Source organism: Electrophorus electricus, chromosome 23 (genome assembly GCF_041902795.1).
Source record: "Electrophorus electricus isolate QZ-2024a chromosome 23, ASM4190279v1, whole genome shotgun sequence".
Taxonomy (NCBI): Eukaryota; Metazoa; Chordata; class Actinopteri; order Gymnotiformes; family Gymnotidae; genus Electrophorus; species Electrophorus electricus.
Genome location: NC_137519.1, coordinates 14,596,128 through 14,611,172, shown reverse-complemented (window position 1 = coordinate 14,611,172; position 15,045 = coordinate 14,596,128). Strand labels below are relative to the sequence as shown.

The 15,045-nt window shown below is 44.2% G+C and overlaps 3 protein-coding genes across 3 annotated transcripts in view; 2 read left to right on the top strand and 1 right to left on the bottom strand.

Moving 5' to 3' along the window:
• Nucleotides 1-77: 77 nt before the first annotated feature.
• Nucleotides 78-15,045, bottom strand: part of LOC113582726 (uncharacterized) — a 15,948-nt gene continuing 980 nt past the window's right edge. Inside the window, 20 exon segments of the mRNA XM_081705875.1 lie at nucleotides 78-286; nucleotides 1,489-1,631; nucleotides 2,089-2,127; nucleotides 2,393-2,555; nucleotides 2,977-3,043; nucleotides 4,167-4,247; nucleotides 4,532-4,648; nucleotides 4,650-4,672; nucleotides 4,890-4,996; nucleotides 5,118-5,272; nucleotides 5,351-5,570; nucleotides 5,783-5,841; nucleotides 6,215-6,405; nucleotides 6,917-6,923; nucleotides 7,036-7,155; nucleotides 9,944-10,063; nucleotides 10,217-10,311; nucleotides 10,604-10,834; nucleotides 11,841-12,259; nucleotides 14,613-14,673. Coding sequence (XP_081562001.1) covers nucleotides 104-286; nucleotides 1,489-1,631; nucleotides 2,089-2,127; nucleotides 2,393-2,555; nucleotides 2,977-3,043; nucleotides 4,167-4,247; nucleotides 4,532-4,648; nucleotides 4,650-4,672; nucleotides 4,890-4,996; nucleotides 5,118-5,272; nucleotides 5,351-5,570; nucleotides 5,783-5,841; nucleotides 6,215-6,405; nucleotides 6,917-6,923; nucleotides 7,036-7,155; nucleotides 9,944-10,063; nucleotides 10,217-10,311; nucleotides 10,604-10,834; nucleotides 11,841-12,259; nucleotides 14,613-14,673 — 2,601 coding nt within the window. The 3' untranslated portion in view covers nucleotides 78-103.
• On the top strand, nucleotides 9,908-10,943 carry LOC145653163 (leukotriene B4 receptor 1). Its single transcript, XM_081705907.1, is given in 2 exon segments — nucleotides 9,908-10,404; nucleotides 10,406-10,943. Coding segments are annotated over 2 exon segments (1,020 nt in total). The 5' UTR covers nucleotides 9,908-9,922.
• Nucleotides 10,839-13,541, top strand: LOC113582737 (leukotriene B4 receptor 1). Its single transcript, XM_081705906.1, is given in 3 exon segments — nucleotides 10,839-10,978; nucleotides 11,760-12,901; nucleotides 12,903-13,541. Coding segments are annotated over 2 exon segments (1,104 nt in total). The 5' UTR covers nucleotides 10,839-10,978; nucleotides 11,760-11,861; the 3' UTR covers nucleotides 12,967-13,541.

The following is a 15,045-nucleotide window of genomic DNA, read 5'->3' as shown; positions in this document are numbered from 1 at the left end:
ATTGATTTTGGTTTCTTTGCAGGAACACTCAGATCTTAAAGGGCCATTATGCTGTAGTTCAAAACTGGATTTTCAAACAGTGTTAATCCAGTATTAAATCCCATTATACTAGCATCTCTTGCCTCTGTTGTAGTGCCAAACTGCCCTGGCTGAAATTAGAAGGTACGCATCCCTGCTGTGTCCGACTGCTGATGAAGAAGAAACACCGTGTCTGGAGGGATGTCTTCCTCAGTAAATCACACACACACTCAGCATAGCACTTTATCAATGGCAGAGTGAATTTCACCCCCCAAAATGAACAAAATCATGTATGATCATGTAAATATAACTATATTTCTACATAAATACTTGCACATCATTAAGTGTTATGTACTGAAATCTTAGACCTGTAATATATGTTCTCTATCCCAACAAAAGTAACCTTGGTGGTTAAAAGGTGCCACTGAGCTGTCTCATGGATGGCAGCACCCTGAGAAACAGTCCAACAGTCTGACCAACCTGCACAAAAGGCCACACAGGCGCTCCAATGTGGTGTGTGTGCAGTTACCCTCAGCCAGGGTGTTAACCATCTTTGCTCATCCAGCTCTCCACATGGTTTGATGTGCAACACTATCAGCAGTCCCTGCACAAAGACTTCCACTGCAGTGTGGCCTGTCTGTAGAGAGCAATGTCCTCTGGCAGGATCACAGTGATGATGTATTAAAGTGAGCTAAAGGGAGTCTTTTGCCATCAAGAGTGATACGATCCAGTAATGATTGTACTTTAGAATGGCGTTCCATGGCCCAGTGTTTCATACCCATCAGTGTCTGTTCACTTGTACCAGGTGTGAAGTATTTGTGTTGGTGTCTGGGAGATGTGTTGGGAGACCCTGGAATACTGCTCTTTTATTCATATGTAGGGCCCTACTAAATTCACAGGAAAATTGGCTTTATTTCAATTTCTCAAAACACCCATTTCACAACTCTTAAAAGAAAAGTGCTATATTTCATGGCAGTTATCAATGCTTAAATGTGACATGATAGTAGCTCAGATGATTAAAGAAACCTGCCTACCTAGACAGACAGCTATTCTAGCTAGTTTCACACTTAAATGTCACTGAATTATTGCTTGTCGAGGGTGACCGCATGTAACATCTCCACCCACCATCAGTGGCGCTCTGATGTAGACATGTGGCTTTCTGTTGTTGTTATTGCTGCTTTAGCCTTTCACATCTTAAGTGTTTAGTTTTAAGATTGTGTGTTAAGATCATATTCTGTGTAGCTATGGAAACAGTTACTGGGACCGCCTCCTCAAGCATGTTAACCAATTAATGTTGGGCTCTTGAATGCGGTATTAATCCAAAATGTCAAATCATATATTGGGACATTTTTCTGAAACACCAGCTAGGGTATAACCTGTTAAATTTAATAATCATAACCCTCAAGAATATCGGTTCATAAATTAGCCTGAACACATTCTGTTAAAACTGCTCTATGAAGGTGTCTGAACCTCTGACGAAACATCGGTGATGCTCCGAGCGCAGATGTTTCTCAGCACGCCGGAGTTGAGGATGGCGTCCGTGAGGAAGGCATGACATTGGCAAGCATACACCATCTCTTCATAAGTCAGGCTGGTGTATGCAAATGCCAAGTCTGGAGAGATTAGTACACTTAGTACACTGGAGCACCAGGAGCACTAGAGGAAACATCACCAACCTTCCAGAACTCCAGGAGGCTCTTCCTTCCTCCATCTCTGCTGGAGAAAAGGCAGAGACCTCAAATCAAACAGGAATGAAAGCCAGAGTGAACTCTGATTGGTCGACTGGCTTGTGCATGGCATCCGCGTGACTCCTGCAGTTTGAGTTTCCTCTCTCACCAGGAAAGCCTCAGCACTCTTAATGACACAACGAACGCAAACTCTGAAATCATGAAGCAAGACATAAGGGTTAAAAAAGGAACTCCATCACCCTCTTGTTTTCAGCACAGTTCCACAGAAGAGGACTAACCCCCGACCCACCCAAAAAAATAAATCAACAATCACTGAAAGTAGAGGATTCATAGGACAATCACCGTTAAGCAATTCTGATCAGCATGGAAGTCAGAATCTGACCTTTCGTCTCAGCAGGTTGGACTATTGGAGGCTGTTCAGCTGTTGGAAGAGTATGAAAACAGTTCTATATGATTCAGCTGTATTTTACCATTTTAATAGCAATACTTTACATTCCTTATCTGAGATTTGCCTTAGTATTTTTACATAGTTATCATCAGCATATTGTTATCATGTGTTACAATTTGACAAATATGTAAATAAAACTTTCTGCTGCACTTCAGGTCAGTCTGGGTTCTCTTGAAGTAAACCGAAACCCTCCAACATGCACCCAGACAGCAGAGTGGACTAGGAACTGGAAATGAACCTGTATAGATAACGCTGTGGGTGAAGTAGCCACCTCTCCCCAGCACGGCAGGGTGTTCCACCCTCAAAACGCAACCTCCAACAGAGACCACGCTGCTCGCGGCAGGAAACATGCTGCCTTTCACGGACTCCGTGTCTATCCCTCTGACCTGCACCGGATCGATCTCACACACACAGACACAATTTACAGTCATCGGAAATCAGAAGATTTAAAAATCTCACCTGAGAGAGTTCTAGCGTAAGGCTTGCGACTGTGTGCTCTCATGAGTCTTTGAGTTGGTGTTGCTGTCCCTTGTGTCTGCTCAGTGCTGTTGTAATGTCTGCCCTGGTTTCCTTCGCAGCCTGGCTTTGATAACGTTTCTCCAAGTCCCTGAGCTATGCTGGCAGAGCCTGTCTGCTCACCGTGCACACGCATGCGATCAGGCTCGTCTCTGGGCGGGTGTTCCCTCAGGGCTCTTTGCTGTCGCCCGTGCGTGCCAATGCCTCTAGCAGATGCTCTGCTCTGACAGCACCCACTCGATTTCCAGCCCTGAGCCGCCCACACACGCCTTGACAAGCAGAGCCAGCAAGTCTCATTGGTCTGACATAGGAATGCTCTCCCACAGTGAATGCAGCAGAGGACGTCCCGCGCTCGTCCAGCACCATCTGCACCCTGGGTGAGAGGACCTTACCAACCCCAGGGCTCCCAGAAGCCTGGCCCGCTCACCACTCCACCCTCTGGTGGCATTAGAGCGGGAGCTGGTAGTTTCTGTCAGTTGAGAGGAGCCTGGGCTTTCTCTCTGAAATATGGGACGACGATGTTCATGGTTGAGGTAGTTGTGAATGTATTAGGAGTTTCTTCTCATTCTAAGCATTTTCATGAAGCAGTCAACTATCCATTGTGTTTTAACCACTGTTATTTACATCTCTCAAATATACCCCCCCCCATTTCTTTTTAACAGACAGCAACATTCAACCCCTAAAAAAAAATAATAATAATAAAAAAAAAATTCAACTCCAACTCCTCTGAAAATCACCAAGTCAGCCGACCACAACCCCTGTCAAGATCACTTTGACCAGCTGTGTAGACATTACTAATTATGGATCTGGAGTTATGGACCACTGCTTTAATACCCAAGTCATCAGATCCTTCATCACAATTTCCCTTTTACCTGAATGAAGCTTGCTGGGGCCCCTGAATATGATCCCCCAACCAGAATATCCCATAAGACCCTGGGGGAGAGGGGGAGGGGCTGGCTATTCAACCACAACTTTAAATTAAATTCATCAAGCACATTGCTGCAATAATCACAGAAAAGCTGAGTAAATACATGACAAGTTGATTCTGAAAGTCTTCCAGCTATATCACATAACGCTGTCTTAGGTCCGACTGTCTTAGTCCCAGCTCTAACGCTGATGAATATTCAGTCGAAATGGACCCACACTGGATACTGTTTGTTTGACACACACTGCCCAAATATTCAAGTACAAACCTCGTCATCTGAGCTGGTGTCTGGGAAGCGATCTTTGTCCTTCGTGAACTGGGAGGGGGAGAAAGAGTTAGTCCTAAACCTTACACCATGTCCTGGCAGAACACACGATCACCAACCAGACCAATGAACTCCCAAGTTCAGGAGTGTTTACCGATTATGGCAAAACCATCAAGTTCTGACTAGAAATGAGCACTCTATTAGACACAGAACTGCTGCTACTAAGCAGGGTTAAAATGTGGGGGGTTGTTACGTTTTTATTAAAAATTAACTACCCTCCTCACTAAAGTATTCTAGCTCTGTCACCTGCAGTCAGAGCAGTCCAGCAGAGCACAAGACAGAGCAGGAACCTGGAAAGCTTCGATCTGACAAAGCAAAGGCCATTCCCTATAAACACATAGCAGACGTAGAGGCCACTTTAACTGGAGGGACCAGAAGTCCCTGCAATATCTATAAAGTTGATATAAAGCATAAACTGGGAGCAGACTAATCTGGAGAGGTACATGAAACACTGGCAATTTCACAAACCCAGATTATGTCATGGGTGAGGGTTAACCGCAGCGCCCCAGTGAACACCTGCATCTTCAGTCACAGACTACACAGACGTTTGGTGTCTGTCCAGAAAGCTTTGCAAAGCGTGGCACCTGTAGCCAGCGGGCAGGGCGTTGTACCTGAAGCCAGCGGACATCAGGAGGTGGCCACATCTCAGGAAGTTGAGAACGTGCCGGAACATCTGTCCTTCTCCCTTCAACAGCAGACTCTCCCCAAACATAATCCAGCTAGTCTTCAGAGTTGCAGAGAAACTCTGGGTGCTGAGGGACAAGATTTTACATTTGTTCTACTGTGGAGAGCTGCAGTGCTGAGACCACACGGGTTTAACAGTGTGTACAGAGAGATGGGAGTCATAAATGCTGTATGCACCCCTTTGTAACCGGGTTGATCTTGGCTTGCCGTGTCTGGGGGAGACAGATTTATTTTAGCTGATTAAAAATGTGGTTAGTCTGTGGGGCCCAGATCCTTCTCACATACCTTTATAAGGGTTTTGAAGTAAGTAGCATACCAGTGAGTTCCAGCATAAACTTTAATAACTTTATAAAGGGTGAATGTTGTCACAGAAGCAGAGCAAGACCTGGCACATACTGAGCAAAAGAAAAGGAAAGACGGAGAGAAAAGGAAAAACACGTTCACAAAGTCTAGTTAAGATTCCTTTTGTATGTGAAACGTGTGCATGTATGTGTGTCTGTGTGTGTGTGTGTGTGAGAGATTTGCTGGTTTCTCTCCTATGGAAGAGTTCTTTCAAGGCCTCTCTCACAGCCAGGTAAGTCCCGTCTCATTTGTGCAGGTGAGTACACAGGCTAGGTAACTCTTCTCTAGACCTTGTCAGAGGCAGACACGACGTTCCCAACCAGCTCCTGTGTCAACAGCATCCCGACATTTCTGACATCTCAAGTTCCCACTGACTCCCCCTTACTATGTCTCAGACTCCAAACACCAGGGAACTGGCCAGACTCACTCCATGCTGGAAGAGCACTCCAGTGCCTGTGATGTAGAATCTGTTTCCCTCCAGACTGCTGCTCACATGCAGCTGGCCCAGAGAGGAGTCTGGGTAATTCACCAACAGACCCAGGCTCACAATGTACGTGGGCTCCGATGCATGGCTCGCGTGGCCTTCCTGGTGTAAATGCCCCCAACTGCACCCCTCGGCCCAGTCTGAAGGAAAGTGAAGAATCACAAAAATATGGTTATTATATCTGGTTTTAACGCACGAATAGACTGATTTTGTTTGAGGAGTGATGTTAGTACAGGTAGATAAATAAGTGTTTTCTGGTTTTGGGATGTTAGAATTGTCTTTGTTGTTCTGCTCCTTATTTCTCTCCTCATGCAGAGCCTATACAAACTCTGTCACGCCCGTCATTCGTTGCGCAGCACCTCGCGATCGCTGAACCACTTCGGCAGCAGGACCACGTCTGACTGCAGGAAACTGGTTTTTACAAACGAAAACAAGCGTGGGTCCTTTTTACATCAGCTTGTAACAGCTACCACAACACCCCCGTTTACTTAAATTCCCAAGCTGCATTGTGCTTTTCATTCAAAAACTGTCCATCTGTCGGACGCCTTTCAGGACACTGATACTCGGGAAGGAAGTGGTCTGGACAACATCAACCGCTGCCCAAAATGACTAATTATATGCTGATACAATTTATAATTCCAATAAAAAATAGTAATATGTTTGTGAAATGAACCTACATGACACACATGGCTTGTCTTTATTGCCCCAAGTTTATTTTTTGTAGTTCAGACAATCCTGTATGGTACTGTTGTGCAGTGTATGAAGATAGACTGAGAGCAGACACTTGCCTGGAAATCAAAAATGACGGCTACCGCACTGTATAATGGCCACCTGGTCACACAGCCACAGCAGGTTGTCATGAGCAAGCAGACCTGAGTGCATACGCACCTGCTCGAGAGGGACAACACAGTAGAGAACCTTCTCCCCACATTCCACCAGAAGTGTCCACCAGACCCAGTGGCACAGTGTCATGCACTGACACACACCGTTCAGAAAACACACACTGCGTGGTTAGGAATGATTCAACCTCAAAATAAATTGGCATTATTACAACAGAACATTTTAGAACCAATTGACATTTGTCATGGACATTTTTGGTAGGCATGTTCTAAAGGCATATTTAACAAACTCACATTTACATCTTTAAATAACTACCCCGACTCAACTGAACTCCCAACAGACCACACGGATTCACATAGCATCCCCAGATCGTAGGAGTGAAACGTGCATTATGATGTCCTGTCACAAGATGGCACCATTGGACAATCGTAACCACCTTACTCACGGGAATACACGGGGCTGGCCAACGTCTCTGGTTTGGTATGCTATATATCAAATATATAGTATATCCGGGTTTTCCAGTAATTTAAGGTCGCTCTTTCGGTTACCTGAAGATCCATAGGACGTGCACGCAAGTTAATGTTTGCCTGATTGGAGATTTTCTAATGCTTTTTTTTTTTTTATCATAGGGATCAGCGTTACATACCTTTGTCCTGATGGTATGAATGAAGCTGATTCTGTAACATACTATTCGTGTTTATCGAAGTGAATTGTGTTTGATCACACTGAAGGCCTTAGTACCCCAATTCCCACAGAAGAACGTACCTGTTGCAAGTTAATATCAAATTGTGAAGCAGACGATGGAGGTAACCTAACTTCCCAGTGTTTATATGGTTAACATGTCTAAACGTGCAGCCATGTCGATCACTGAACAGCCTTGATTTCCTTCAGTTGCTCCCTTCAGCTGTAGATTCTCAGAAGCAATAAGGTTTGCTCAGAGGAATTGAAAACGGATATTAAAGGCTCGACTGTCAACTCCTGAGCCGTGTTAGCTGAGGTGACCGGTGTTTATGATTTACTAAACCATCTCTAATATTACCTCGCTAAGAGCATTCGTGTTAGCTAGGCTAGGTTAGCGTTAGCCTAACCTAGCAAATGTGTAGCTGTGAGAAACTGGCTAGAGAATTATGTTATTGCGATACTGACAATAGAATAACTTTAAATGATCTAATCAGAAATCCTCGCCAGTTGTTTAAAAACACTCAGCAAGCCTACTTCAGCAAAAACGTGGGTTACCTCAGCAAACCTAACTGAGCGGCCCCGCGAGAGACCTCAGATTCGGCGGGTTTTTTGGTTTTTTTTTGAGCGGGTGCAATTTACAGAGACGTCACGTGCAGGTTCTTCGCAAGCTGTTAACTGGAGGAGGACAATAAAAATAAAGAGAACGAACGACAGACCGACCGGTAGAGAGAAGTCTGTGTGATGATAAAATAATGCCATTACTAAGATGTCATTATACAAGTAGAATCGTCTATAGATAAGTAAAGACGATGGTAGCTGTAATGTCAACTACTACTACCGCCTGGGGCGTGCTGCTCTCTGGCATTAAATTATTAATTTTGATTCATAAAGTATCTTATCCATGGTGGATATTATTTATCATTTAAAATCTTAATATATATATAACACACACACACACACACACACACACACACACACAGAGCTCTGGAAAAAAATATGACCACTACAAAATTATCAGTTTCTCTAGTTTTAAAATTGATGGGTATGTGTTTGACCAGGCTGAGCGGTTTTGTTTTATGCTATAAACTACTGGCAACATTTCTTCCAAATTCCAGATAACAAAATTGTATTTTAGAGCATGTTTTTTTTTTAATGAAAATGACTAATGGTCAAAATAACAAAACAGTTACAGAAATTTCAGACCACAAATAATGCAAAGAAAACAAGCGCATATTCAGTTATAAAAACACAGTGCTAATATTTCAACTTAGGATGAATCAAGAAATCAATATTTGGTGGAATAAGCCTGATTTTTAATCACAGCTTTCATGCCTTCATAAAGATAAATCTGCCCGATTCCAGCCTTGCTGAAACACCCCCAGGTCATCACCGATCCCGCACCAAATTTCACAATGGGTGTGAGACACTCTGGCTTGTAGGCCTCTCTAGGTCTCCATTTAACCATTACACCACCTGGTGTTGGACAACGCTGAAAAATGCAGAGAAGATGGCCTTACTCCAGTCCTCTACAGTCCAATCCTTACGGTCTTTCGCAAACTTCAATCTGGCTCTTCTTTGGTTCTCATTGATGAAGGGCTTTTTTCTATCTTTGCATGACTTCAGCCCTGCCTCCAGAAGCCTGTTTGTCCACCACTACTATGACTGGTTGGTTTATATTTATACTATGTCTTTATATACATATACATATACATATTTACATATTTATACTATGTTTCTGTACACTATGCCAGCCGCACGGTTATGGTGTTCCATGTGCACCCTGCCTGCAAGCATCTTGCATCCCGCTGTTATGTGCTGGATTGTCTCAGTGGAATCTTTGCACAACCTGCATCTGGGGTCCTGCCTGTTGTGGTAGATCCAGCCTCTACTGGTCTCATGTCCAGAGCTTGTTCCTGTGCTGCTGTAATTAGTGCCTCTGTGGTGCCTTTCATCCAGCGTTTTGCTGCCATTGTATAGATACATGGAGAGTGGGGATATGTAATGGTATATATAACATGGGGGGCACTGTTTTTTTTTGGTTTTTTTTTGCAGCTCGGCTCTGAAGATCGTAGATACACCTCTGCATGCCTCTGAGTTTTATTTGATATGAGATGTGTGCAGTGTGAACAGATAAGGAGATGGTGATGTTCACTACCTGATCTGACACACAGACCTGCAGATGTGCAAACTGAAGTCTAGATGTACAGGTCATCAGTGATCCAGATAATAATAGTGGTGTCCACATGTCCCTTTGTCTTCTCACCAATTGGAGGGGGCTGAATGGTCATAAAAGCACTGGAGAAGGTCAAAGAACCCAGTTCTAGCTTTGTCCAGGTGGGAATGGGCCTTTTACAGTGAGTAAATGACGGCCTCATCAGCACTAGTGTAGTGATTTGCTTTACCAGATGGCACGTCCTTTGTGGCGGTGTTCTGCAAATTGGTCTCCGATTTCTCTTCGCAGGCAGGAATTTCCGTTCTCCCATATTCTTACTTTCAGTGGTCTATAGCGTTCTCATTTTATCCTTATTTCCTGCTCTGAAGACACTCGTTCTACTAAATAATTCAACTTTTTATTTACCATAAACATTAGGTTTTTTCCTTACCATTGCAAAAACAATGCTATAAAATGTTTACTAGACTCAAAATCTTTTCTTTCTAGCATAGAAAAATGCCACTTTGTGCAGTGCCCCTCAGCATTGTACTGACAACACTACCACATAGTAGCTTAAAGTTTAATTTTGATTTTGATTGATTTGATTTTGATTAGGTTCCCCAGTATTGTTTTTTTGTTTTCCACGTTGGTTTATATGTTGGACAGTTAACAGCTCATTTGAACTGGCTGCCTCTCTGGTTTCGTCATGTCATTTATTTAGAGAAGTAACACGTGGAAAGCTAGATTCTGTATAAAGCACACTACAAAACTCAACAGGTTTTCTAGCTGCTGTCATTCCTTTGGCAGCCAGACATAGATATGACCAGCTTTTCTCCCAACAGTGACGACAGAGACACAGTGGAAGAATGGTCCACTGTGGGGGGTGTTGTGGCCTGCATCATCCTGGCCGTGTGCTTCGCGGTGGGCACCCCGGGAAACCTGCTGGTGGTGTGGACCATCCTGAGGCACGTGAAGCAGCGCTCCCACACCGTGCTGCTCATCCTCCACCTGGCTGTCGCCGACCTGCTCGCGCTGGCCACGCTGCCCCTGTGGATCTACTCGCTGGCCCGCTCGTGGGTGTTCGGCGAGGTTACCTGCAAAGCCGTGGTGTACCTCGTCCATGTCTGCATGTACGCCAGCATCTTCCTCATCACCGTCATGAGCGTGGAGCGCTTCCTGGCCGTCAGGTACCCGCTGAAGATGCTGCGCTGGAAGGCAGAAAAGGTTATGGCCTTTACACTGCCTGGCGCCTGGGGACTGGCGTTCCTGCTGGGGATCCCCCCCCACTGTAACTCAGCGGTTGGGCGACAGGGCTGATGGCACGCAGCACTGTCTCTTCTCAGAGTACGATTCTGTGAATCTGGAGATCATTTGCAAGTGTCTGGAGACGCTGACTGGCTTCCTCGTCCCGTTCCTCATACTAGCTGTCTGCTACTGCCGGATCGCCACTCAGCTCCGCCAGATGCAGAGGACCAAACCGAAATCCACGTTTCTCATCACTGCCGTGGTGGTGGCCTTCACCCTCTGCTGGCTGCCCCACCATGTTCTGAACATTGTCATGGTAGTGCAGGACGTGGCTGCCTGCCAAGAAGAGCCGACGGACTTCCTGGAAATATTGGTGTTGGTCTCCGGGGCGCTGGCATTCATTAGCAGCTCCATGAACCCCATTTTGTATGCCTTCACCGCCAGAAACCTCCAGGGAGGTCTGAGGAAGTCTGGGATGGTCAAGCTCTTTCAGGAAATTGCATCACAGACAGTCCGAGTAAGAGGGAGCGAGTGCCCGATTCCAGACAGCTCAGAATCTGGCACACACAAAGGAACGGTTCGTGTAGAGGTCTGAGGTTTACTGTCTAACTCAAACTGGGCTGAGCTGAGGTAAGCTGAGCAAAATTCACCTCAGTTCACCAGCACCACAAATCTAGAACTGTTATGCCAAACGTACCAGTGTGAGTATGATGATGGGAACTAGATGGACAATGTGTTAATAAATTATCTTTTAATTTCAAGTTTTAGAATGGTCTTAAAATAGAGAATATGGTAATGTAATTGCATTTTTAAAAATTGCTTCTAATATTTTACCTTTGGCAGAATTAATTTAATCTTATTAAAAAGAATTTTATGAAAGATGCATTTCATACTTTTCTAAAAATCTTATCTTGAATTATCAGTCTGCGTTCCATTTTTAAGTTCAGATGAACCGTCACAATCCAACAGTAAATTTAGTTCTATGTTCCCTAGAATTATCCATAAAAAACGTGAAGTATTAATCTGAAAGTGTTCAGACCAGACACATGGTGTTAAATGTCTTACATTTTCACCCTTCTGAGACACATGACATGAAAATGTCCTCTTCCTGTTTAGAGTTTTCTAGATGTGAACTAAAAGAGTTTATCATAGTTTTCCTGACTGATACAGATTTATCTGAATAATTTGAGAAAAACTGTAGAAATGTAACTGCAGAAATTATGCTATATGATTCTGCAGGTGGTTTGATGATTCAAATGACAATTTTCTACATATGTAAATATGTTTGCAATAAAAAGTGCTAAAGCTTGGCTGAAATCTTTTCCAAAAGCTTTTAATTTCTCTCTTTCTCTCTCTCTCTCTCACACACACTCACACTCACACTCTAACTCTGTTTTTTTCTTGGAAAAAGTGCTTCTTTCTAAAGGGGAAGTGTTACTTAGTCTCTCCAAATTTGCTGTTCTCCACTGAGACGTGTTGGTGCATTGCGCACAGTGGAGTGTTCACAGAAGGCATGAATGGTACGAGCACTGCTCAGGAGGCTGGTGGGGCGCCAGATGCCAGGGGCGAGGTAGGTGAGGCGGGCCTGGCTGGGGCCTGCGTCATCCTGGCCGTGTGCTTCGTCGTGGGCACCCCGGGAAACCTGCTGGTGGTGTGGACCATCCTGAGGCACGTGAAGCAGCGCTCCCACACCGTGCTGCTCATCCTCCACCTGGCTGTCGCCGACCTGCTCGCGCTGGCCACGCTGCCCCTGTGGATCTACTCGCTGGCCCGCTCGTGGGTGTTCGGCGAGGTTACCTGCAAAGCCGTGGTGTACCTCGTCCATGTCTGCATGTACGCCAGCATCTTCCTCATCACCGTCATGAGCGTGGAGCGCTTCCTGGCCGTCAGGTACCCGTTCGTCTCGGCCAGCTGGAAGAGAAAGCGTGCACTAAGCAAAATGCTGCTAGCCTTGTGGGTGGCATCCTTCCTCTTCAGCATCCCTCTGCTTGTCACTCTGGACGGGGAGGCGGCTGACGAGCCTTGCCTGTATCGCAGCTACAAGTCCCCCATGCAGGAGGCCGCCATCCTGCTCCTGGAGTCCCTGCTGGGCTTTGTCTTGCCCCTCTTAGTGCTGGTGGTCTGCTATGGCTGCCTGTTCAGCCGCGTCGCCCGCATGGTCCTGTGCTCCAGGCGCAGATCCACGACGCTCATTGCCGCCGTGGTGCTTCTCTTCTCTCTCTGCTGGACGCCGCATCACATCTCCAACGTGCTGTCCCTGGTCCTGCTCACCCTCGAGAAGGACTCCCCGGTGGCTAGCAGCCTCCAGGCCGTTGTTAACGACATGGTCATGGTGGCTGGCGCGCTGGCCTTTGTGAGCAGTGCCGTCAACCCTGTGCTCTATGCATTCGCTGCACGCAACTTCCGCAGCTCGCTACGCGAAACTGGCATCCAGAAGCTGTTCCGACACCTGTCCAGCGGCACAGGGGGCAATGGCACCAAGGAATTGTCGTTTGTGTCCAAGAGGCAAAGCTCTCACACCAACACATCTCAGTGCTGCATACAGGAGTCCAAAACAGATCAATTTGCTAGTGGACATATGCAACAATGCTGACAGCCGTGACTGGCAGTGCATTTGACTGAACTGTATACTTATGATTTTTTAAAACTGGCTGGACACTGATGTGTGCATGTAGTGTAAGTTTACACTGGACTGATTTTTGAGATTTTCGATGGAGAAGTACTGTTCACCAGTGTCCAGGACAGCATGCAGTGCTGGGAACATTGTCTTCAGTGGTTAAAATGTGTTGAGTATCATGAAAGATTAAAACGGTTCAAATCACCATTTTATAGACTAGGCTCATGATGTACTAGTGTGGGTTACCCTTGATCCTATACTTCTTAGTATATGTATATGTTTCTGATACTTTTTCAGTGCAGTAATACCATTTTAAATGAGCAATTCAGTTTTGTTTATTAAGTATAATCTAACATGACCTGTTTATGTAATTGTTTGATCTGCAAAGATGTTTGACCATGAATTTCAACAAAACGTGGTAGGGGACTTAATCCAAAATCCTAAATTGTTTTGTCAACAGTTTAAAAAAATCTTGATAATGTAACAAATTTAAATATAATTTGATTATTTCATCCAGCGATTATTAATGTCTTATTTCTGACCAAACCAAACATAATAAATTTGCATTCAATTTAATGTATACTTGGGTTTTTCTTTTGTTGTTTTGTTTTGTTTTGTTTGTGTGTGTGTGTGTGTGTGTGTGTGTGTCTGTGTGTGTGTGTGTTGATGATTCACGTTAATCCTTTAAAGCTGGCATGAACAAGTGCCACATCAGCGTTTTCTAAATCTGTGTGATTGCATCACAGCTTTTTTCAGCAGTCTGGTGTTTTGGCATTTCAACATCAGTATAGTTTTCCGTCTGTATTGCAACTCTGAGTGGGAAAAGAGGAACTGCATACTTTTCTGGATAGTGTGTTTATCATTGCCAAGGTTTTTGTTTTGTTTTCAAAGTATGATCAAATTCCCCTGCATGGAACTGCACAGAGCTCATTAGTATACATTTACTTTTTCCTTTTTGCAAGGATGTTTGAACAGTCAGGCTTGTGTGTGTGTGTGTGTGTGTGTGTGTGTGTGTGTGTGTGTGTGTGTGTGTGTGTGTGTGTGTGTGTGAGAGAGAGAGAGAGAGATACTTCTCTGATGTATTCTTTGATAGGCTACTGATAGTAACAGTTTCTTTTTTTCATTTTTGGAAGTTGAGTACCTGTATGTGTACGCCTTTTTGTTTTTTTTTACAAAGGTCCAAGGACATTGTTTAGTGAGAGGAAAACAACTGAGCTATCCATGCTGCCATAGCATCAGTAAAACCAGTTTAAAAAGACCCTACCATCTTAGCTGTTTTCCCAGTGTGTGTGTGTGTGTGTGTGTGTGTGTGTGTGTTCACTACTAAACTTACAGTTCCAACTATTCTATGATTCGAATGATATGAACAATGGCTTATTATTGTTATTCGGGTTCAAAATGGAATTAAATAACCAATACTCTTGGGGTTACTGCACAAATAATATCTATTTTAATCTTTTTTAAATCTTGATTTTGAAATTTAAGATGATCTACAAATCTTTGAGTGATAGCAGTGACAGCAAAAGAGCACCTCGTTCTCAAAAGAAAGAAAATGTTTAAATTGAAGACCATTCAAAGCAGAGAGGGGTATTATTAGACATAACGATACATTTGGAAAGGAGTGCAAAAGCACTGAAAAAAACATACAGCTCTCTGTGAATTCAGCGTCCATCCTATAGAGAGGTAGAAAAAACACATCTCCACCCAGCTTAAGTCATGTCCCACTAAGGTTATTCTTCACACAGTAAGAATGCTTATTAGGCAAGAAAGAGCATAATTTCTCTGAAAACATTTTGCAAAACATCACCCAGGAAACAATGTGGACTTCACAATGATTCTCAGTTAGTGAGACTGACGTAAAAGTTATGTAAATCTGGCCTTTAGACTTATCCTATCCCATACCCACAATTTACTTTGCAAAAACAAGAGGAAAAAAAAACTATTCCAAATGTACTGCTCAAATGTACTGTGTGGAATCAGCAAATGATCAAAGGATTTGTAAGTAGAGGAGTATATGTTCAGAAATAATTATATATAGGCCTATTATTTGTTTAGTAGTCCTAACGTTCTATATGTGTGG